A 24124-nucleotide genomic window follows, 5' to 3' on the forward strand; every position below is an offset into this window, starting at 1 on the left:
TGCCTGTTTATAAAATAAATTTCATGATTATTGCATACAGCTTAATATGAGCCTTCGTTGTCCTTTCTACCTAATTCGTAAGCAACGATCCGTTTCTGATGTATGCAGATGTAGGCTCTTTCTACAAAGATTGCAATTATCTCAAGGTTTTCTATATCAAAGTTTCATACGCGATTGGCTTGGTCTAAAAGTGAATTTCAAAAAGAAAGCAGCAATCCTTACACAATTCCATCAGCAAGAAGTGGCTGTGCTGTTAGTCTTGGCGCTATAAATGGCGTGTTTCTTTGGATGTGGATTTGCGCGAGTTGCAGTCAAACACAGCTTCACAAATCCAAAGGTGGAGTACGACCAAGACATCAGATTAAAAAAGTACCTTACAGTTTTTGAAGGACACCTAGAGCGATATGAGGTAGACAAGCATTCTTATGACAAGCGCTCCAAGAGCCTTGTACACCATTTTGGAAAATGGAAGCTAAAAACTAACAAGGATAAATACACAGAACATTTCAGCCCCAGCAACTGGGAAAAACTGAGCGGCTACGAAAAGAAGCAACACACTCGCACAAATTGCGAGGCTTGTTATACTCATCACTTTCCTTTTCAATCTTTATTTCCCATGTGGAATTTCAAAGAAATCTCTATAACACAACAAGGAATTCAGGAGATCATTAAGAGTCGTGTCCTTAAACCATCGTGCCGTGGAAATGTGAAGGTTACAAAAAAGGCTTTAAAAACTGTCACTTCACAGATTTATGAAAAAATCCATGCCCCATTTAAAAAACATTCGGGTAACATTTGCGAAGGCACAAACCAATGTACCTAAGTTAGGTCTTCAAGACAAAAAATCACATGCTGAAATGAAAAAGGAAAGGAGAAAAAAGTCCAGAGTTGACAAGAGTTGCATCTAAGAGAAATGGTCAGAAAAGGACTGCGACACCATGCTTTCTTGCAGACAGACGTACAGCCAGCGACAGGAACAGCGGTTGTCACTTTTCTTTGAAAGTCCAGGAGATGCAGAACAAAGGGCCAATAAAAGGAAGCAACAGGAAGAAGAAGGTCAACGTAAGAAGAAAAGGCACTCTCCAAGGCCAGAAGATCTTGACTTTGAAAAAGACGGGCTCCTGGCGAAAGTAAACAAAATGAGTGATGGAGAAAGGGTGAGTAAAACAGACACAATTTTAAAAATATATACATGGTAAAAAGCCACATTCAGGCCTGACAAATTAATAAAATAATATTAATGTACCATCTTTGCATTAGTAGGTAATATGAACACAGTATGATGTACCCTGTTCATGTGTATGTTTAAATATTTCAAAAATTAATTTGTGAAATATAAAAAAAAAAAAACAGTACTTCATCATTATAATGATAAACTTAGAATTATAATATTTGTAAACAATTAACTAAAGCAGTATACTATTAATAATACGGTCATGTTAAGTTTATTTAAGCAATAGGTAGACCTAATCACAAAGCTACACTCACAAAGTTGCACTTAGAAAAGTCACTACCCTGAAGGCAAAATAAACGTGAATATAACAGGACTGAGAGAAATTTATGAGTGAAAGGTGTAATATATAGATTTAGCCAGGGCTAAAAGCGTGGCTCCCATTAATAAATTTATAATTTAAATTAAACAATAAACTTGTATTCGGATTCCACAATTCAGTTAACTTTAGAGCACATTTATGTGGATTTTGAGGGAAAGGCTACCTGATTTTAGAGAAAAATAATTTGCAAACAGCCCAAGAGTGAACCAAATCTTACATCGAGTTGATAGCCTCATATGTACACCCAAAAACTGGTAATCATCTTCGATCACATTTAAGAGCCATAATGGCTCTTGATCACCGTAGATTAATTAGTGGGAAAAAAAAATCAGGCTAACTTTTTTTGCGTTCGACAAGTTTACTTTGCAAAATCTTGTCAACAAATCTGGGTGCGTGTAAACCAACCTTTTATACCATTTATACATCACATCTGAGGTGACACAGTAGTATGAGGCACTGTTTTTATCATACCGGCAGACCTCGGACAGAAAGCAGTATTTCACAGTACAAATTGCACTCATTCAATATTCATAAACTGTTAAAAAAATTTCCAAAATCACCTATACGGCCATCCGATTCTCACTTTTGTAGCGCGAGCTGTGGCGAGTGTTTGAATGAACATTAACGGAGTTACGCTCCAACATTATAAAGAATTTATTCTGTTTATTTTTTATTTAATGGTTTATTAACGCGTGGCATTTTGAGTACTCCTGCAAGCGATGTTCACTGAACGACTGAAAACAATCGGCACAGCGATTAAAATTACAAGAGAGACTACTAACAATCAACAAAAGAAATATAATTCGGTGAAACATATACAGAAACAACAATTTTCATTCAGGAAGACAAGTATTAAAGTATCCCTAAAAATCCTGAGTCTTCAAGCTTCAAGCTTAAGTTTATGTTTTAAGCCGGCTTCCCAGTGTTTGCTTTTTTCAAAGACGAACTCGAGGCAAGAAAATCGCTCAAAGCTTTCTTTTCCGGCCAGAATTATAACTAAATATTCTTTGGAACGTTTTCTTTCTATTTGCGGTGAGAAACTGTCTAAAGGCTTTTTAAAGTTCTGTAAGCTCATATCAAACCTGATACTCGGTCAGATCATTGTCTCAAATCTTACAAACGTGCATAAACTAAATGACGGCATAAACTCCGCTCGACTTCATTAAATTAGATCCAAAAAAACAAACATCAAATACAATAATTTCTCTGGCTTACCATTCGTGATGCAGCTCCTGAAAGATATCAAGAAAAGCCAGTATCGCTTCAGACTTTGCAATCCTCTTACGCATCAAGCAAGGTGAAAACGAAAACGATGCTATCCGAAATCGGATTTCCGACTTTGACAAGCGACGTATTCCTCAACCAAAAACCCAATAAACAAACTAGCCATGAATAACAGAGGACTCCTGATAGCAGCTGAATTTCATTTTGCACATCCAGTGGAAAAAGACAGTTAAAAACATCACAAGTTGACACAAAACTCTGCCAGCTTCCGCTGTCAAAGTAAACAAGATTCAAGATGCTGCATAAATTTTCCGCATGAACTCACCTGTCAAATTTTGACCAATCAGAGCATAAAAATTGGACGTAGAGCGTGACCAACGCGTGACGATGGTGAGAAAAGTCAAAGGCAACTGCCTTCCCTGCCTGTAACAGCTGGCTGAATTTTCGCGTCCGAGGTCAGTTTGCAATCAAAATTTTAATTGTGTAGCACATAAACACAACATATTTCATATGAATTTAGAAAAAACTTGAACTTGAGCCTGCGATCACTTGAAAACTAGTAACTTGTCAGCGAATAACTTCAAAAAAATACTTGACCTCGATGGCTCGACACCTGAGCCCGCGATACGGTCAAGTGATACTGGTCAGCGGGTACCCTGTTTTGACAGCTGTCAATTGATCAAAACATTGATGTCCAATATGTGTGCATTATCAGTTTAACTAGTAAAAGTATGAGATTGAACATTGTTCGCGATCTAGTAAAACAATTAACTGGTCAGCGGACAGCTTCCAAATAAATCACGTCACCTCGATGAGTTGACACATGAGCCCGCGATATGGTCATGGGATACTGGTCAGTGGCTATCCTGTTTTAACAGCTGTCAATTGACCATATTGTGAATGTCCTAAAATCCTATATTAAAGATGTGGACCTGCCAAGACACGCCTGAGACACCCCTCCCTTCCTTTTGATAGTCTCCCCTACCCCACCCGTACAATCTGTAGACGCTACGTACGTATGTACGTACGTACGCTCGGTCAATCACGTGACGACCAAACGAAAAGAGGTTGACCATATTCCATGAGTATGGGGCTCTGTCCCACGCGCGCTTCGCGCGCGCGGGATTCCCGCTATAATTATTAGCGGAGCTCTCGCGCGCGCGCAGCGGAGCACCATGGGTAAGAAAATTTGGTAAACTATCCATCCGAGAAAATTTGGTTATGACGTAGCTACGCCTACCCGTACACACACTTCATGTAAGCCGATGTCAAATGTCACAATAGATCTTGCACAACTTGACTAGCCTCTTAGTTATGTAAACCATCCGTATGAGTACGATTAGGTTGACAGCTGTCAAAATCAGACATCCCCTGACAATTATCACATGGCCATCTCGCGGGCGCAGATGAAAGACCAGTCGTTTTGCCCCTTCATATAAGCTGATATAATATGTCACACTTACCAATTCAACATAAAAACGAAACTACGCCGGGCAAGGTTGTCAGTTGGCTGACAGTCGTTTAAAGTTATATTGGCAAGCCAAATTAAGGTCAATTGACAGCTGTCAAAATGGGACATGTGCAGACCACTATCAGAAAACTAATAACGTGGGCTCAGGTTCGCTCAGGTACACGACCTGGCATTTTCCACTACATGCTGGACGGATATGTCTTACTCACACTCGTAGTCTGTTAATTCGAATATTCGCCATTCTAATGAAGGTTAATTGACAGCTGTCAAACTAGAGTATATGCTGACCATCATCACCTGAGTGTATCGCGGGCTCATTTTTCTATCCACTGAGGTCAGGTAGTGTTTAAAGGTTTGATCACGGGCTCAATTCGAAGCCCCATAGCTTAGAAAATCTATCCATCCTAGAAAATTCGGCAATCACGTGACTGTACACCGACCACCCGACCTTCCGTCCGTCCGCACCACAGGCATACCAATGTTTAATATCACACTTTCTAGCTAGTTTGGGGGCCTGCAACCTGATATTGTACATCTATGTTTTGATTAATTGACAGCTGTCAAAATAGTGTTTCTGCTGACCAGTATCGCGGGCTCAGGTATCGACCCACTGAGTTTGAGTGTTTTTTTGAAGGTATTCGCTGACAAGTTGATACTTTTCGAATGATCGCAGGCTCAAGTTAATTTTTTTTAAAATGCATATGAAATAAGTCGTGTTCATGATTAGCACTTTTAAAATGTTGATTTCGAACTGACCTCGGACGCGAAAATTCAACCGGCTTTTACATTTACATGCAGGGAAGGCAATCGCTTTTGACTTTTCTCACTGTCACGCGTTGATCACGCTCTACGTCCAATTCTTATGTTCTGATTGGTCAAAATTTGACAGGTGAGTTCATGCGGAAAATTAATGCAGCGTCTGGAAACTTGCTTACTGAAAACTGGAGTTGACAGAGTTTTGTCTCATCTTGTGATGTTTTAAACTGTCTTTTTCTACTTGGTGTACAAAATGAAATACAGCTGCTATCAAGATTGTTCTGTAATTTATGGCTGGTTTGTTTATTGCGCTTTTTGTTGACAAATGCACCGCTTGCCGATTTCGGATGGCACCGTTTTCAAAAATGAGCTTCCTCACTTGCCCTTGCTTGAGACGTAAGAGAGTTGAAATGTCTCAAGCGATTCTGGAACACTTGATGACCTTCAGAAGCAGCATCTCGACTGGTAAGCCTGAGCAATTATTGTCTTTGATGTGTTTTTTTTTTCGGTTTACTGAAGTCGAGCGTACGGCTTCAGTTTATACACGAGCAATGATCTAACCTACAGAAGTATCAGGTTTAAAAAGCCTTTAGACATTTTTTGATCGCAAATTCAAAGAAAAGATTATTTAGTTATGCTTTTGGCTGTAAACAGAAAGCTCTGAGCGATTTCCTTGCCTCGAGTTCATTTTGAAAAAGAGCAAACACCGGGAGCGGGCTTAAAACATAAATAAGTTTATGCTTACCTCACTCATGATTTTCAGAGACACTTTACTCTCAATACTTCTCTTCGTGAATGAAAATTATTGTCTCTGTACATGTTTCGCCGAATTATATTTATTTTATTGATTGTTAGTAGTCCCTCTCGCAGCTTTTATCGCTGGTTATTTCCAGTCGAACATAAACATCGCATGCAGGAATACTCAAAACGCCGCGCGTAAATGTTACTCGCTTTTAAAGATTACACATAACAAAACCATACACAGTTTAATAAATAAAGGGAAATAAAACCTAAACATAACAATTTCTCTATCATGTTGAAGCGTAAATGGTAACTCTATTAGTCGCACTGCAAATTTGGTGCCTGTCAAAAGTGAGAACCCGTCCGGCTGGTCGAAAAGGTGATTTTGGGAATTTTTTTTATCGTTTTCATTAAAAGCCCGTAATTATTACCCTGCATATCACATAGGACCATATTTTTCTAACTAAAAATTCCCGGCATTGTCTGAGAATTCTCTTCATGACAACGTTTTATAATTCAATGCTATAATTTGTTGTGCAAAGGAGGTGCGTGCTTTGATCGTCCTGGATATTGAATGAGTGCAAATTCTCTTGCAAAATTGTGAAAAACTGCAGAATTATAGGTTTAAATGGGGCAAAAAGGAACAAATTCTGTCCGAGGTCTGTATGATAAAAAAAAGGGCCTCAGAGTACTGTTAAAGTTATGATTAATTGGTAACAGAACTTCGTGTCGTCCAATTCGGTCTGTAATCATACGAGTGATTAACAAAATCGGAAGACCGCGTAGCGGGAGTCCGATTTGTTTAATCACGAGTATGATTACAGACCGAATTGGACGACACGAAGTTCTGTTACCAATTAATCATAACTTTAACAAAATTTGTGATATAATAGGGTATTTTTAAAATCAAAACACAAGAAATTCGAAATTTTGTTTTGCTAGCAGTGAAAAAAAAAAGCCATTTAAACGCGCGCGTGATGGCGCGTACTGTCCAATTACTTAGGCATGACGCGTACTGTCCTATTAAACTGTCCAATTAAGGCTGAAATCAGTGGAGTTGAAAGCCAATCAGATTTGACAATTTTGTTATAGTTATGATTAACTAGTAAACTATAAACTTGTCGAACACAAAAAATCCGGCCTGATTTTTTATTTTGGCCTCTCTTTTAGACAGAGGAATGCAACGTGTAAATTGGCTGCCACCAAGGACTATCGTGGCGCGTGTGTTTCTTAAAATCATATTTCGGGGTTGTCCAATTATCCATAGTCTCTCTAACGGAGCAATGTTGGAGAGACTGGTGAATGCCACATTATGATGCAACAGCTAATGCAAATACAATACACGAATAGGTCTATTTGTTTTCCAGGCCTAATCTACTGTGGTCGAACATGATTGCAATTTTTGGGTGTACAAATAAGACTATTTAATAACTCGATGTAAAAGCTGTTTCACTTTTGGACTGTCAAATTATTTTTCTCTAAAATCACTTAGCCTTTGCCTCAAAAGTCAAATGAATGTGCCCTGATCTGTGGATTACAAGTTTATTGTTTGAGTTAAATTATGAATTTATTAACGGGAGCTTCGCTTTTAGCCCTGGCTAAATCTATATATTACTTCTTTTTCAGATCAATTACTCAGAACTTGCCCGTCAATATGGTGTGATGGAAAAAACAAAAGTGGGAAATATGGTTATTAAGGAGTTCCTGGAAAGTAAAGGAGTGCAGTAATCCAGATTCCCCCAATTCAGACAGCAAAAACCTGCAGCCAGACGGAAAATACTGCGAATGAAAGGGGGAGAGATTTCAGTACCAGTTCCAAGAACAAATGATGAAATAAGGGAAACCTTAGTGGTCAGTATACATGTAATGCATGCATAAAATATGAATTTAAATAGATTTTTTTTACTTTACTCTCAATGTCCAAGAATCTCTACTGAATTGTACATGTACACGTAGATGAAGCTTGCAATCTATTTCCAAGACTTGTCATGATAGATCTCATAAAGATGCGGAGTTCTAATAATTATTATTAGGGCCAATTTCTCACGGAGAACAGTCATGAATAAATCAAAATATAACCGTACATGTACATTTGTATTACTCCACAATTTATATTTAAGCCCAGGTCTTAAGGGAGAGATTCCCAAATTTGGAGAGGTCGATTTTCAAAGGTTCCTTTTCCAGTTTCCCCTACACTGTACTGCTGTAGGTCACATAATTGTGCAAAATACTCTCAGGCATTACATACATCTATTTAATATTCATGTTGTGTTTTATTATTCTTTAGAGCAAAATTGAAAGTGGTGAGTTTGTTCTTGGTGAAATGATTGTCCCCCAAACATACAAAAAGGTGTTACTGACAAAGGAAGGTACAATCAAGACAGAAAGATTTACTGTGTCTGGCCGTAAGATTCCTCTCCTAGAAATAAGGACATGCATGCTTAAAGAGCATGAATCACTGGGTTTACTACGAATTCAAAGTGATGACTACTATACTTCCATGACAAATGCTAAAGTCAGAACCAGACTTATGCAGCTTGGTGAGGATGCAACAACAGGGAAAGAAAGTGAAATTGAGGCTAAAGAGCGACTAAAAGCAATGGGAAGAAAGCGGCACCTTATGATTTGGGGAGACAACTCAACCTTGCTCAACCATGGTCACCTTCTACTGACAGTTAATTCAGTTTATGATGAGGCCCTATTGACTATTTTCCAATTGCCCATAATACACTCTGTTTGCCCCCCAAATTTTGCATAACTTATTGTCTTAAAATGCTCTTGGGAAAATGCAATACTCCCAGGAGCATTTAAAAACAATGGTTTATGCAGAATTTGGGGGGCAAACAGAGTGTATTATGGCCAATTGGAAAATAGAGAATACTTCACCAATGAAGAAATGAAGGCTAATGGCAAAGGGGACATTGATGTGCAGTCTGTCGTTGAAAGACCTCATGTCTATATCCTGGGGTGATGCGGGTTCTCTGAAGTTGATCAGCTAGCCTACATTAACACCAGAAAGGACTGTTTACAGAGTCTGGATATCAAAATAACCACATCAAATGGAGTCGAGATTACTGACATAGTGCGTTTTTTTCATGGTGATGGCCCCCAGCAACAATTTGAGGCTGGTGAACAGAAAGGTGGAAATGCTGGATGTGCCAGTTGTAGCGGTGATGCAAGGATGTACAAAGATCTTGCAGTTTCTTTTTCAAGACCTCACATTACTCTCTCAGAACGGCTAAAAAAAGTTCTACAGGGGTCTGCTGGAAAAAAAAAAAGGAATGCTGCTTTAAAGCCATTTAAAGATCTTCGTTTAGAAGAGTTGCGAGATGAGTGCAGAGCCCGGGGCCTTGAAAGCAAAGGACAAAAGAAAGAGCTTCAGGAAATTCTCAAAGAAAACATTGGTGGAATTCAACGGGTGCCTGCAATGATGTTCTTTGACCAAGAGAAAAAACTAGCAGACCTTGCTTTAGGTAGGCATTGCATACTGTCTAATACAAATGTTGTAAATATCAACAAACAGGTGTCTAGTAACCTGAATGATTTTTTTGTCAGCTTTAAAATTAATGTTCTGGGTAGGAGCAGGGTATATATTGTGAATGTTACTGCACATAAATCTATAATGACCATTATGATCATTATGAAGTGTGCAATATAATTAATTATTACATAAATCAAAATAATAACATTTGGATTGTAAAAGAATGACGTAAAAAAAAATACCAAAAAAACGCCTAAATATTGTTTACCATGGTCGATTGACTTAATTATATAAGGTACACCCAACTAATTATAAGGCATGCCATTCAAGATGAATGAAGCAAATATTTCACAGAAACATACTAAGCATAAAATTAAATAAATAAATAATGATTTGGAGGTACATGTAGCACATCCACAGAGTGGTTCTTCGTCTACCTGATTCCTGATCGAATTGGAATTTTGAATTAGCAAGTGACAGGAAATTGACCTGTTGGCTATTCACAATCATAATATAATGAAATTTATTTTTCAAACAGGAAACTATGAAGTCTTACCTACAGAGCCTCTCCATGATGTTAAAGAACATATTGCCAATGTTCTCACTGAATTGCCTTCACACCTAGAAAAAGATGAAAAAATTGCATTTCATTACATCATTGAGTGCTCATTTGGTGGAAAGGAAAAGCTACGTGGTTGTGATTATCGACTTGCAGCTGTCATAGTGGCTCAGTACTTAAGAGGTAATTATCAAAACATTTAATTTACACTGTAATAGGGAAGATCTAATAATAATAATAATAAAAAAAACAATAATTGCCTGACTACATATTATAGTCAGGCAATCAAAATTGCCTGACTGGTAATAAAATAATAACTAACAGCACTTAAACAAGGTAGGCTACCTGTAATGACTGCACTATTGACTGTTTCATGTTATTATCTCATATTAATAGGAAAAGTAAGGCCCAAAATACAGACACCCCTGGATTCCCTTACAGAGCTCAGTAAGCTTCTCTACTTGCCAGCCCAATCACGCTCCCCAAATTTAGTGCTACGTCTTCTCAATCAAGCATTTACCCATGCCATGACATGCAAAGAGGTCATTGGGCAACCAAAGTCCTTAACAAGCAGAAAGTTCTATGGCAGATACTGGCACTCTCTTACAGCTCATGCTGTCAAGCAGAGTAGGATTATCTCAGCAAAGTCAACCAACACCGAAGAGGAAGAAAGGCACTTCAATATTCTGCAAGGTGTCACCAGATTGACCTGCAGGAGACCTGGTGACATCATCACCCCAAGCCTGATCCGCCTTCAAGCAGAACAGAAACTTGCGGAAACTAAACAAGGCAATGCTGTTAAAGTGCAGGAATCACAGATTTCGAAATACTACAGCACTTTACCACCATTCCCCAACACAACAGTACCTAATCGCTTTATCATCAATAACCCCAAGGAGTACCAAGCCCATTTACAAAGCATCAGTGACTTCATTGTCTGTGGCGAAGGTGTCTGGTGGTGCCAGAACTTGTCTGGAGTGGAATTCTTGGATGACCCTGATGAGCCAAGTACTAGACCCCAGGGACCAAGGCTTCACCACTTCAGGTCAAGTGATCTTACAAAAGAAGAACAACACCTTGAGCAGTGCTGGAGGAAATGCCTGAATGATGATGCTGTTGTTATCCCACACAGGATCATTAGATTGTACGACCAAAAAGGTGACTGTACCAGAATCATACAATCAGAAAGCCTTCTTGCTCCAGTCCAGACTCAAATACTGGCTCATCACACCTCCCTTAAAAAACAACACAAAGAATGGGAAAAACAATATTACCTCAGCCATGACTGTTCTGAACCAGGTTTAGAAGAAGTAAGAAGAAACAAGGTGCAATACTCGGTTTACAAAAATATGCTCTTGTGTAAAGAACTTTTGAAGTACTGGAAAATAACTGTTCACTTATGAACATTAACTTGCACAACACAGTCATGTGAACTACATTTGTGCCACTTTATTTTTTGTAAATATAGAGCCAACTTATTTTTACAAACAAATATAAGATATATATTTTAACAAATATTTTCAATGATATACATGTGTGTCAAAGAAAACTCCCATAACCGTAAGTTAGAAAATATGTGAACAACATTTGCTTCCCAGTAAGCTTAAATCGGGAGAAAATTACTTATTTGAGGCACGCCAGGATGAAAACTCAGTTATCCACTTAATACAGTTATTTTATGATCACATTCTGAATAAAAAAAATTATTGCCATGTCTCAAAAACTAAATCATGTTCAGCTTCGACTTCCAATAGCTTTTCATAGCATTTTCTAACTGTCTTGGTGTGTTTCTGTTGAACCCAAAGAAATTCTCTAGCTCCCTACCTTACAAATAAAACTTTTCATGAAGACACGGACAGAGGGGTAAGTAACAACGGGATCATATTCACCTACAGTAAGGCGAAACAGGAAAAAACTGCCACTACAAGTATCGGATTCGCATCGTCTAAAAAAGTAACATAAGCGCCCCTTTAAATTAAAACGGTAATCTTTTGGATCGAGTGGTACCCGAAGAATCGGCGTGTATTACAGTATAACTATAGAGTAAGGCTTACCTTTATTTAGACAATCCACGTGGGTTTCCTTCCAATCAATGATTGCCAATAATAAGAGGATATAAAAAGTCGAGAGTCTGTCTTCCCGAAAAAAAAATTACATTAACTCGGCTGCGCCATCAGTATTCATTTGCAAACGGTCGTGACTAGAATGGATACTCCAAAATCAGGTATCCGCTCGGAGACTGGAACTGAATAAAATTATTTTTCGGCAAATCGCTCCGACTCTTTACGACCTTGTTGTATTGAAACACTAAGTATACAAAGACTGAAGAAGGCGAAGAAGAGAATGGTTACTCCAAAATATGGATCAAAGCCTACATAGAGGTTAGTTGTTTTTCACGTTCTTTTTGTAAGAATTTAGTGCAAGGAGCAAACAATGTCTGTTTAATTACAGTACCACTACCGCGACTGCCGTGTAAAGCTTATTCATAGCAAAGTATCTGTTTGGATAGCTCAGAATAAGGTGGATACTTCAGAATAAGAATGGCCAAAATATGGAAGTTTTGGCCATCTGGATTATTATTACTGAACTTCCCAATACAAACATGATTGTTACGTTTACAAAGAGGGTACAAATACAGTTAAGGTCAGTTAACCATCTTGTAATTTCATGGGTTAGTTGATTCCAAGTGTTAACAATAGTAAAAAAAACATAAGGGACCTGTCATTTATTAGAGGCGGGGGAGGGCTGGTGCAATTGGGGGCAGGGTCATTAAATTTTATGTAGCCAAAAAGGGGAGGGTCACCAAAAATTTAAGCTGTGCTTTGGGGAGGGCCATACCATTTTTAGCAAACATTGCTGTTCACTTAAAATAAAAATAAATCAACAAATAAAATATATTATTTAACAAACAAGTCCCTTGCACAGTAAGCATTTTAAACTTTCATAATGATCAACCTGAACTACCCAACAACCCTACATGTACGTCTTTTTCTTGATTTGTTTTTCAACAGCAACACACTGCGAAGTATGTCTTTGCATTGATCAAGTTTCTCATTAAGATATTTCAATTCACTGTTTACTCTTTTTTTAGCTTCATCAAGCCTTGTAATAACAGCTTCATCAAACGATTTAGAATACTCTTCTCCTCGTATAAAATTACCAGTCTTTGAGTGAAACAGGGTGTTAAGGTGAGCTTTAATGCGTCTATCCATATCTAATATGTTCTCTAGTAACTCACTGAGCTTCATAATGTTTGCCCTCAGTATTACCTAATCAGCTGGGACAAGAACATAATCGGTCGTGTAAAATTTTCCAGCAGCACCAGGATTGTTCTTGCTCAATATTGCTTCAATGCATGAGGTGATCTTAGATACCTGTTCCTGAATGTCGTATTGGCGCCTCCCTTCATCACAAGGTAATTTAGCGTGGGGAGGGTCATAACTATTTTGGGCCATACAAGGGGGAGGGTTACATTTTTTTCTGCAGGAAATTGGGGGAGGGCATAAAAAAGTTCACTTGGGAAAAAAGGAATTGCACCAGCCCTGCCCCCCCTCTAATAAATGACAGGTCCCTAATTTACTTCAGGTCATACTTCTTGTAGCTTGGTGATCACTATTACAAGTGCAGGCAGACATATGCTCAAGTTACAAAAAAAGAATAGTCCTGCAGATTGTATTAGTGTAGTGTCTCTGTATAGCTCTGATATAGGACCTGGAACCTACAGTGGCAGATCATAACCTTCAGATAAGAAGAGGGGTGGGCCAGCGGGGGGGAGGATTCTCACCAGACCTTAAGGTGGCAGGAAGGAACCACTCATTCAGACCTTAAGGTACAGAGGAGCTCAATCTAGAAAAGAATTTTCTTGGCACTGTTGTCCTCAATTTGATCTAGAAATATGGAGGGCCGGGGACCTCCCTAGATCTACTGCTGGCCTCTGCCAGCCCGCCCATATTCACCTGCTATCTTTTTACATTTACAAGAAACTCTAGTATCAATTCAAATTATTTATCCTAAATATTAGGATTTTTGCAAAATTATTTATAGTTGCTTTTTTGCACTCGATTTTGTTTTGTTTTTTTTTTCACCAAAACTCTCTGCCTTCCATACCCTATTCCACACTGAACTTTCTGACAACAGTCCTCAGCCACGTGGTACCACCATGGTGTTGAAAAGTGTGGAAATAGATCCTGTTGATCCTGGGATGAATTATTTTTCTTTTTCTTCCCCCTTCCTCCACTCAAGGGGGGAGGGGGGAAGGTGTTTTTCTTCCCCTCCCTGTGACCTATTACCTATTTCCTTGATTGCCTTTTGAGCTCCTGATGAGACAAGACCTTCAGCATTAAGCTGGTTATGCACGCTGGGAAAAAAAGTGGTAAAAATCGGCCAAAAGATTGAGTGGGGGCGTGATAGGCACAAAACATTTTTGGAGTTCTTGGGGCTATAACTTTCTTTCCTTTAAGGCCATGACACTGAAATTAATACAGGCAACAATACTTCACTCCAGGAAAATTTTGGAATAGGCGTTTTGTTGGTAGAGAGTCACGTGACCCTCTAGTGGCCAATTAAAAAATCAAAATTCCCAAAGACTTCTCCTCCAAGAGAATTAAACCTGAAAGTGTGATACTTTGCACAAATATAGTGCACATAAAATTAAAGAACTTGTCCGATTTGGAATCTCAAATTTCATTTTTGTGACGTCACAACTGATGACGTCACAAAATGGACTTTTTGGTCATGCGCAGTACTAACCCAAAAAATGTAGAATTTGAAAGAAAAACTTAAGACAAATAGAAAGTGAAAGTCTCAACTCATTATCTTCTATAGTTTAAGAGATATTTGTGACATTCCACGCATATTTTTAAACAAACTTTGGACACATTTTGTGGCCGATTTTTAGCACTTTTTTTCCCAGCGTGATGGGCTATTTTTTTGTTTTTCACTCAGTATGGTGAGCTTATCATAAATTTAAAATGGAATAAAAATGATCATGCAGGTATATGTTGCAGTTAATATTTTTATTTCAGGTAATTTTTGTTTTTCCTTTGTTTCAAAATCATTAGCATACATTACCATACCCAAAAACAATGGAAAAAAAAATTAACTGAGATAAAAAATTCACTACAACATATATCCATGTTGCAGCTGTAACAGGAGGAGGAGTTGGAGGTCCGGAGGGTATTGCAGTCAAATGCTTGTGAGGAACAGAGAAACCAGTTGGAGAAAGAAATGAAGAAAATTGGAGAAGGCCTCAAGAGAAATAGCAAATAAAATGAAAAAAAAGAAAAGAAAAAAAGAAAACAGGAAAAAAAAAACAATTTTCATCGAGGCCAAGCAGTTGGCTGCTCAGTTGCATGTCTGGGTAGCTTGACCATTTGGTTAATAAAATTCTCAAAACCACAAACAAACCACTCTAAGAATTTGATAAAATGTGTACAAAAAATTGTTTATTACTTTTATAAAAATAAAGTTGTTTGTTTACAATTCTACAACCATTTTTTCATTTCTTCCTTTTCCCACAGTTCTTTCCTCTGTTTTACTTTCCTCTTACTCTTTCTCCACTTCCACAATGTGCTTTTATGTACCCTCTATACCTGGGGTGGAAAGTCACCTGAAAATTTGAAATTAACCATGCATTAAATAAAGCTTCCATTATAATCATTCTTTCAGGAAATAAAGCTGCTACTTTGGCGGTAATTCTAAAAAGCACTGTGTTCCACGATACAGTGCCTTGATTCAGCAAAGAAGCTTTGACCCTTTTGTTTTAAAAGTTAAAGATTTTCTTTTGGTAGCAGAGAAAGGCCCCCAGTTAAGTGCATTACAAATAATTATCACCTACAAAGTTATCTATCATCTAAATTAAAAAGGAACAACCAAATCATTTCCTTGTGGTACCTGCCTAATATCAAAATGAATAACTAAAATACTGATAAATAAATAATAATTATTGAAGTAGGGTATATCCACGCCGTTTTAGCTTAACAAAACAAAAACACAAGGTAAGTCATTCTCATTTCTATTTTTGTCAAAAAATGGAATTTAGGACGTATTTTGTTTGTTGTCATACATTTTTTTATAAATTCAAAGTCCAACAAACTCCTTCAGAGTTTGGGCTACCTGTGGATGGGGCAACATTTCATGACAGGATGGACAATAAAGGGGCTGCATTTTCAACACCTTCAATGTGACTGGAAATTACAAAGGTTCACACAGCAGATTCAGGAATACAAAATGACTATCTTGGAATCACATAGTTTACATTTGCCAAAAGTAGCTAACATTGGGCCTTTTGGTCATAGAAAAGACTGTAAAAGGATTTGGGTTCTGGTTGGCTAATTGTGCCAGATACCCAGCGCACCAAAAGGTTGACCCGAGTATCCCACAGGTTGTGAGGGTCACTTTGGTTTTTACAATCTCATAAAGTACCCATTCTTCTCACACTAAACTAAACAGCAACTTACCACTTAAAAGTGAAAAAAAAATCAACCATAATATATAAGAAAACAGAAATAGTTTATGTTGAGCCATAGATTCAACAACTGTCTGCTATCCCTGCGGGGGGGGGGGGGGGGGGGGGTACTCCCTTATATGGCCTCCATGGGGATGTGCCGCTGGACAGGGTATGGTTTTTGTACTCTCTGTGCTGAACAGGGTATATAGTTTGGCACAAGTCTGTCCTAAACAGGGTATACAATTTCCTGCAAGTCTGTCCTAAACAGTGTGCATGATTGGTGTGAGTCTGTTCTAATTATAAACAAGGTGTTTTATGCATGATCGATTTTGTCTTAGTGCAAATGTTTGCAGATATTTAGTACGTCATCACCCAAAGCATTTACTGGAATAAATATAAATGTTATTGTTCTTGGCACCCTTGTCTAAATAAGATAAGTACAAGTTGACAGGTGTGCTTGATAACCTTGTCCCCATCTGAGGGAGTTGTTCTATCTGGGTACTAAAGTCGAGGGTGTTACCCTAAACAGGGTATGGGTTTCAAACCCTCAGCGGCTCACCTACACCCAAATATTGGTCGAGTACCCCTCCCACCCCACCCCCCCTACACCGGGCTGCTATCCTATAAGCAAGCTTCGAATTAACGGAGCCATAATTACACAATGCTTGACTGTATTTGTACCCTCTTTGTAAACGTAACAATCATTTTTATATTGGAAGTTCAGTAATAATAATCCAGATGGCCAAAACTTCCATATTTTGGCCATTCTTATTCTGAAGTATCCACCTTATTCTGAGCTATCCAAACAGATACTTTGCTATGAATAAGCTTTACACGGCAGTCGTGGTAGTGGTACTGTAATTAAACAGACATTGTTTGCTCCTTGCACTAAATTCTTACAAAAAGAACGTGAAAAACAACTAACCTCTATGTAGGCTTTGATCCATATTTTGGAGTAACCATTCTCTTCTTAGCCTTCTTCAGTCTTTGTATACTTAGTGTTTCAACACAACAAGGTCGTAAAGAGTCGGAGCGATTTGCCGAAAAATAATTTTATTCAGTTCCAGTCTCCGAGCGGATACCTGATTTTGGAGTATCCATTCTAGTCACGACCATTTGCAAACTGACCCACCGCACTGGCCCGCCATTTTGTTTTGCTTTGCTTGACAGGGCTGAATAACGTACTGCGCATGTCCGTGACATCACTTGTTTACCAAGCGTAGCCGTGGAGAGAATGCACCTTTTCCGACGTGAAAATCATCTGATAAACTCACGAAGGAGAAATTCTGCGAATAAGTTAAAAGTTCAAGTGTTGTTAAGGAATTTTAAGTAAACCAGGAATCAAGGAAAACGCTTTTGACCCTCTCGGCGAGGTTTTTCATTGTTTTGATCGTAAGTTTGATCAGAAAGATGACTGAGAGAAAAAGAGCATTGCTGGAGTTTTGGCGACCTTTCTTCAATGGTACGTAAACGAGTTACTTTGATATTATATTACCTTATTACGTTTGAAGAAGAGCAAATCTTTGTAATATAACCGAGCGATCACTCTTGTGGGTCGTTTCTTTGTAGCACAAAAGTGGGCAATGAGCGCAATGATGCCATCAGACACAAGAACTTATGCTTAGTTATAGACCTTTTAAACATACTCAAATGTTAGTGCAATCAAAGAAGCCTTTCCTTACACCACAGGAAAAAATAACTGATTCCCATTTTTGGATATTTTAGGGAATTTAAAGAATACCCACAAAAATCCCAAATTTGGAAGAGTGAGACAAGTCCCAATCAGGGAACTTAGTTGGGAATTCCCTGGTTGGGACTTGTCTCACTTTGCCAAATTTGGGATTTTTATGGGTGTTCTTTAAATACCCTAAAATGTCCAAAAGTGGGAATCCGTTATTTTTTCCTGTGCACTAAGCTTCTGCACTTAATTTTGTTTATGTACTGGCTTGTCCTAGAACAAAAAGGTACTGGCCGAGCTGCAGAATTTATTTATTTAGTTAAGCTTGTTCATTTGTTTAAGTTTTTGTACTTTTAAAGTTTAAAACTTGTGAAGTGTTGAGCAAAGGAAACACAAGTTGACTGAGTTCCGTGTGAGTGTTCGTATTAACTATAAGTTTACCATTTATAACAGGTTTGACTGAAGCAGAAGAATCAAGGAATGAAGATCTAGACTTCAAAGAGAAAAATTAAGAAAGAGTAAAGAATAAAAAGAATATAAAAAAAGGAATAAAGAGAGTTTACTGAGAGTCAGATTGTACTTCTCCTGGTAATGAAGCTTTGAGAAAACTTCAAGTCATTGATACTTTTTTACCAGCAGCCATCGATTGTGTTACTTACCTATTTTCTCTTTTCACATTAATTTTGATTGTTCTTGTATACTGGTAAATGCAATAAAATAGCTCTTGTGAGCTCAGATGAGAATGGGTGAAGCTTTCAAAGGTCCATAATAATAAAGGCTACCTTAGAGGGTTTGGACCTCTGATAAGACGCTGTATTGCACTCTCTTCACTGTATGTGATTTTTCGTTGGCTGTTTGGTAAAGGGTCTTATTGATCAATCATTTATCTCATCTACCAGCTTCCAAGTCTTGTCATCACTTCATAGTAAAATTGCTACCCCTTTGGTTCTCACCTCTTTAATTTAAATGTCAGTTTGAAGACAGCTTGTAATTTGAGATAAACAGTAATTTCTCTCTTGGGCAAGGGGAGACATGTACATTAGTTAAATTATTTCTAATATTAAAAGAAACAAATAAGTATTATGGTTCTCATAAAGGAAAAAATACCAAACAACCACTTCACTTATTGAGCCCAATATGTAAAATGTACTCAAAATCAATTTATTATTTTAAATATTACATTGAGCTGAATTTGGAAGATTGTTTTCTTGGGTAAGACCCACTTATATTGGTTCAGTGATTATTTATTATTCTTGTTAACCGTGTATAAATACAGTATAAATTCTTGATCAGTTGGGTAACAATTTTAACAAACATAACAAAGGTTTTACTTTTGGAGACATTATCAGTTGGCTGGTGAAAGAGGAGGATATCAGGAAGCCAAACTCAAGAACACAATCAAACAAAGTGAAGTGCCCCACTACATGTTCATACTGTTGAAAACCTTGAACCTAGATTTGTAGTCTAGTATGTACTTTATTAGTAAATCTGATTACAATGGCTGGATAGTGGAAGAGAGAAGAGAAACCGCAGTGAATGTTTTTTGTGTTCTTACAGTTGTTATAGTGAAACCTAGCGAAATAAAGCGAGAGGAATAACAGAAATTAATAGTCGATCATTCAAGGAAAAATAAAGATAAATATCAGTAGTACATAGGGCTACTAACGGGACTAACCAATCACAGCGCAGCAAAATTTTTCTCGACCAATCAGAATCAAGCATACAGCTCATGTGACCAAAGTGACGTCAAAGCTCCCAAATATGGGCATAAAAATCACGTGACCCCCACAAGAGGTGGATCCGCATACTTGGCATAGTTTTAAAGACCGCGTAGAACCTGGGTACGAATGGGACGCTCAAACCAAAGCCCCAATCCCCTCGCATTCCCCGGAAGTCCATAAAAAACACACACACACTGTATAGAGGTCCACATCATTGTTTAATACAAATCTCGACAATGCCCTAAATGACATCCGGGACGTGTGTGAGGTCCTAGTGACGTCACGCCCATTTTTTTACAAATCTAATAGAAAATCCAATTCGTCCCCAATCCTCTCGTAGCCATAGGGATAGCTGGATCGAGTAGACACATCAATGACACGCTTATCAAACACCAATCCATACTGCTTCACGCGCGGAACCACTTGAATGTGTTTCTTTTCCAAATCCCGTGTGAAATGATAGGGGTTGACAATGTTCAAATTTCGGCGAGTGTCCTGAGGCGAGTTTAATTCCGAGAGAATGTTCTCTTTCATGGTATGAAAATTGAGAATGGCTGACCCCCGGACGTTCAACGTGAAACCGCGGACCTTACACACCACTTTACCTCCACGGGTCGTGTACCCATAATTCTTGGCGCCCCCCGAAACAAACTCGGTGATGACATCCCCATCCAATTCATCCGTCATGTCCCCTAGAAAATCCCCAGTGGTAATGCTGGGTTGACCGGGACGCCACTTGTACACTACACTGTCGGTATCAAAGTAGAGGACTTGCTGTTGCAGGGTGTCCAGGGACTCATAGAGTTTGAGCCGAGCATGGCACGTGGTGAACGCCGCCACAAAGATATTGGTTTTGGTGCCTTTGACAGCATTGTCTTCGACACTGGTGTAGACGGCTTCCAAAATGTCGTCGGTACAGAGGCGGAGCGTACTGATATCGAGGGCTGCATCGGAAACGAGGCTGAACAAATGGGCGGGGTTTTGAACGGTGACGGTGGTGGGTTTGTTGATCCGCTCGCCGAATTTGCCCCAGAAACTATTCAACATGAGTTTGGCGGTGGCTTTACGACCAGGGTTTTTGGCAATGCTGGCAATGTCCAATCGGATCCCCTCCCGTTCCTGGTAGCGAAGAATGTACTCGCGTTTCTGCTCGAGGGTCTGACACCAACTGGGCCACCCCGCGGATTCTTGCTTGAGTTTGAGCCAAGTGTTCACGTACTCAGCGAAAAGACCTGTTTGGCGTTGCTCGGGGGGAAAATGCCAGACTTCATGGATTTTGATCAGGGTGTACCCCTTTTCCACCGCTTTGACCAATTCGGGCGTACACCAGGTCCCACGTAGTGTACGATCTGCATCCGAATGAGGGCAATACTGGGTTCGGGTCAACATGGGTTGGGCTTGCTCTGTTTGGACACAGGCACGGCAGAGAGGAAACGTGAGCTTTTGGCCACAGCGTACAGGCAAGACGGGATGGAACAGACCAGCCGGGGGTAGAATATCCACCGTCGCCAGACCAAAATAGGACGCCAGGGACTGGTCAGCGGGTTGGGTGATGATCTTGGGATGACCGATAGGGTAGGGACAGTTCTTATTCACCCATGGGTACAGAGAAGTCACATCCACATAACGTATCTCTTCATTCTCTTCAGTCACGGCATGCAACGCCACGGCACCGGTGCGTCCCCCAAAAAAGGCGTCACGGGGTTTCAAGGGTGCGACCAAATCGAATGACGTCAAGAAACGTTGGACGGCTTCATTGGTATCCACCAGTTTGTCCCATTCACACTCCCACATTTCAATCACCGTATAGCTGGCTCGGAGCAGGGCCATGCGTTTAGAGAGCGTGGCTTGATACAGTTCCTCCACGGTTCGATCAGGCACTGCATAATGTTTGGCGTTTCTCATGGGATAACAAGTGGGACAACCGTGATACAGACACCCATGAAATTCATAGACAGTGCGGGTCAGAAGATCGTAGCCATCGACAAAATAACCGTTCACGAGGGTTCGGACAAACTGCTCGCCCCCATTCCGGACATGTCGAATACGATCGGCACTAGCTCCCTCTTTAGGAAGAAGGTGTTCTTGGTAATACAGCCATTGTAGGGCCTTGAGGGATTGATTGACTTGGGCGCCTCGCCAGCCCCTGAGCGGTTCGACAGCGATGGTGTCGGGGGTCAAATGGTGCTTGCGCCAATAGAGATTGCAGGCACTGGCGATGGTGATGCATTTGGCCATGGGATCGAAACCAGCCTGCTGTTCAAATTCTTGCTGAAAGGCTTCACACCCCGCTTTCAACAACGCCACATCCGATTTACAGTACTCGATCATGTCTTGCCGGAAATCAAAACGCACGTTACGACGGACTTGGTCGGCATGCCAACGCGTCAGTTCGTCTTTCTTTTTGGCCATCATACCCTCGGGATCGTAAAATTCCAAATCAGGGATGCGGCCCACATACTGTTGATGATCCGGGGTATTGAACAAATGAGGAAAGAAGCCCTTCTTTAATTCGGTCAAATTGAAGGTACTGGGAAACGAGGCCAATGGCATGGGCAGGAAACACAACGAGTCAATGAATTTGAGGGGTCCACTCCTGAAGGACAACACTTTAGCGCCCACGGTCAATTGATCCACCACCTCGCGTTGTTGCTGGTACAGTTCATGCAAAATAAACATGCCATCAAAGCCTTTCAAATTGTGAAACACCACCAGAATCTCCCGTTCACTCTCACTGTCTGGAATGTCCGTGAGATCATCCAAATCATGCAAAAATTGTTCGGCACAGTCTTCTCCGTCCAACACATGAATGGTCGTTTCTTCACTAGACGAATAACATAACAAATTGGCCACAAACACACCTTCTGCATTCTGCATGGCTTCAAAATCGGCGTAAACAAACAGGGGAGAGGGTGGCGCCACCATGCTACCTCCCCCCTCCTCTGTGGGTTCAGTCTCTTCCTCATTCTCGACCACGGGTTGAATGTAACACTTATGGTATTGGATGGACGCCCATTCGTGACACACAGGACATTTGGCGTACCCACACTGGTGACGTTGGTTAGGGAGAACGTTGTACTGGGCCTGGCACTTGAGACAGGTTTTGATGGATTGACATTGTCGGCTTTCCACATGATGACGTTTGCATTGCTCACCGTAAAACTTGCGATGACAGAAGGGGCAATAGTCCGTAGGGCGGGTACCACGCACATACTCTGGACAGTCAAATCGACCACACGCTTTGCAGCGTCTTCCTTGACAACTGTGATGAGTCCGATCGTTGGTATTGAACCCCCGTTCACAGTCCAAGCAATAATACGAGCGGTTGACAAACGCCGGAAAGGACGTGCATCCATCAAAATGATCATCAGATTTCAATAAACGAATCGGATGAGGCGCGTCAGGGCCTTTGAAGATGAGAAAAAACGGTTTCATCCGGGTCATCACTAACAATTGATATTGAGACCCCAAGGCTTGCTGAAATTGACGCAGCTCGGGTAAACCACAGGGACCCTCCGCGACTCCCGCTTGCTGATGAAGGGCCTGGGCTTGTCGTGACTGCACAGGAAGACCACGTTTGAGATTATCCCAATCGCGAAACCCATCCACGCCTTGATCTTTATGGCAGTGGGCACGCATGGTGACGATCGCGCGAGCACAACATAAGGCATCTCTGTTTCGAATAGTGATAATACATTTCTTTTTCTTATTTTCTCGATCCAGGCACAGTCGACCAGGATTGCGTTCTTTATGTCGACCAGACCCTGGACCAGGCATAGAGACAAACACCACATCCACTTGGAAACCGCGATCGGGGTTGAAGGCTTCATTACTGTTCAACTTGCCGGCTAACGTCGCTAACATTTCATCCAAACGGGCGGTACGTTGTAAAAACTCCCCCACGGTAAAATTGGCTGTTTGGTAAGCGTGGGTGAATCCATGCGCTGTAATAGCAAAATTCACAAAATGATGGGCAGGTCGCTGCTCGCGGCCCAGTTCTGTTTCAATGGCTTGATGGAGTGCTTCGGTCAACGCCAACCCAATATTATCTCCAGGCACAGGATCCCGCAATTGTCGTAATTGCGCATTGAATTGCGCCCGCTCCACTACATCACGCCAGCGGCGTCGTCGACCGATAGGTTGCATAGTAAACTGAAAGAGAGGGCCACGGGCAGCAGCCCCTCCCAACTGTTCCCACCGATCATAGGCGCGGTCCATTAGAGCATCCCCTTCGTCATCGTCACTGAATGGATATGCCTCCGCCATGACAGCGGCAAACCATTTGAATTTTCCCGCGCTGGACGTAGACTTTTATAGACCGTCTCACGTGATATCGCCTGCGCTGGGATTGGTGGACCCAGCTCAGGTGAGAGTCAGGTGAGAGGGTTTGATCGACCAGAAGAAGATTGAGGGGGGTCCCCCCCATGGGTACAGACTCCTTCCATCGCCTCTAGGCCTGGACCGAGATCGGTGATTGGCAGAGAATCCCTTA

General features: G+C 40.3%; 1 protein-coding gene, 2 long non-coding RNA genes and 1 pseudogene across 7 annotated transcripts; 2 read left to right on the forward strand and 2 right to left on the reverse strand.

The window, feature by feature from the left end:
• Window positions 1–577: 577 nt before the first annotated feature.
• Window positions 578–11976, reverse strand: LOC140928065 (uncharacterized). Its single transcript, XR_012164603.1, has 3 exons — window positions 11840–11976; window positions 9783–9847; window positions 578–1121 (listed from the first exon to the last, which is right to left on the reverse strand). It is a non-coding gene; the product is annotated as an uncharacterized lncRNA (long non-coding RNA).
• Window positions 7361–11490, forward strand: LOC140928063 (uncharacterized; annotated as a pseudogene).
• LOC140928066 (uncharacterized) lies at window positions 11973–15274 on the forward strand. 5 transcript variants are annotated; one of them, XR_012164608.1, is made up of 5 exons: window positions 11973–12166; window positions 12237–12428; window positions 12877–12973; window positions 13049–13200; window positions 14928–15274. It is a non-coding gene; the product is annotated as an uncharacterized lncRNA (long non-coding RNA). The 5 variants fall into 5 exon arrangements; XR_012164607.1 differs by having other exon boundaries at window positions 13102–13200; XR_012164606.1 differs by having other exon boundaries at window positions 13105–13200.
• A 4652-nt stretch (window positions 15275–19926) lies between these two features.
• LOC140925864 (uncharacterized) lies at window positions 19927–23898 on the reverse strand. Its single transcript, XM_073375710.1, has 2 exons — window positions 22563–23898; window positions 19927–22511 (listed from the first exon to the last, which is right to left on the reverse strand). Exons 1-2 carry the CDS (start codon window positions 23896–23898, stop codon window positions 19927–19929), a joined length of 3921 nt encoding a protein of 1306 aa, XP_073231811.1.
• Between the last annotated feature and the right edge of the window lie 226 nt (window positions 23899–24124).

This window comes from Porites lutea, chromosome 2, assembly GCF_958299795.1.
Source record: "Porites lutea chromosome 2, jaPorLute2.1, whole genome shotgun sequence".
In the NCBI taxonomy this organism is placed as follows: domain Eukaryota; kingdom Metazoa; phylum Cnidaria; class Anthozoa; order Scleractinia; family Poritidae; genus Porites; species Porites lutea.

Coding starts and splice junctions, on each gene's coding strand:
- LOC140925864 (XM_073375710.1), bottom strand. CDS start 23,898: ATGGCGGAGGCATATCCATTCAGTGACGATGACGAAGGGGATGCTCTA. Junction 22,512..22,562: donor ACCCACAGAGGAGGGGGGAG/GTAGCATGGTGG, acceptor CCGATTTTGAAG/CCATGCAGAATGCAGAAGGT.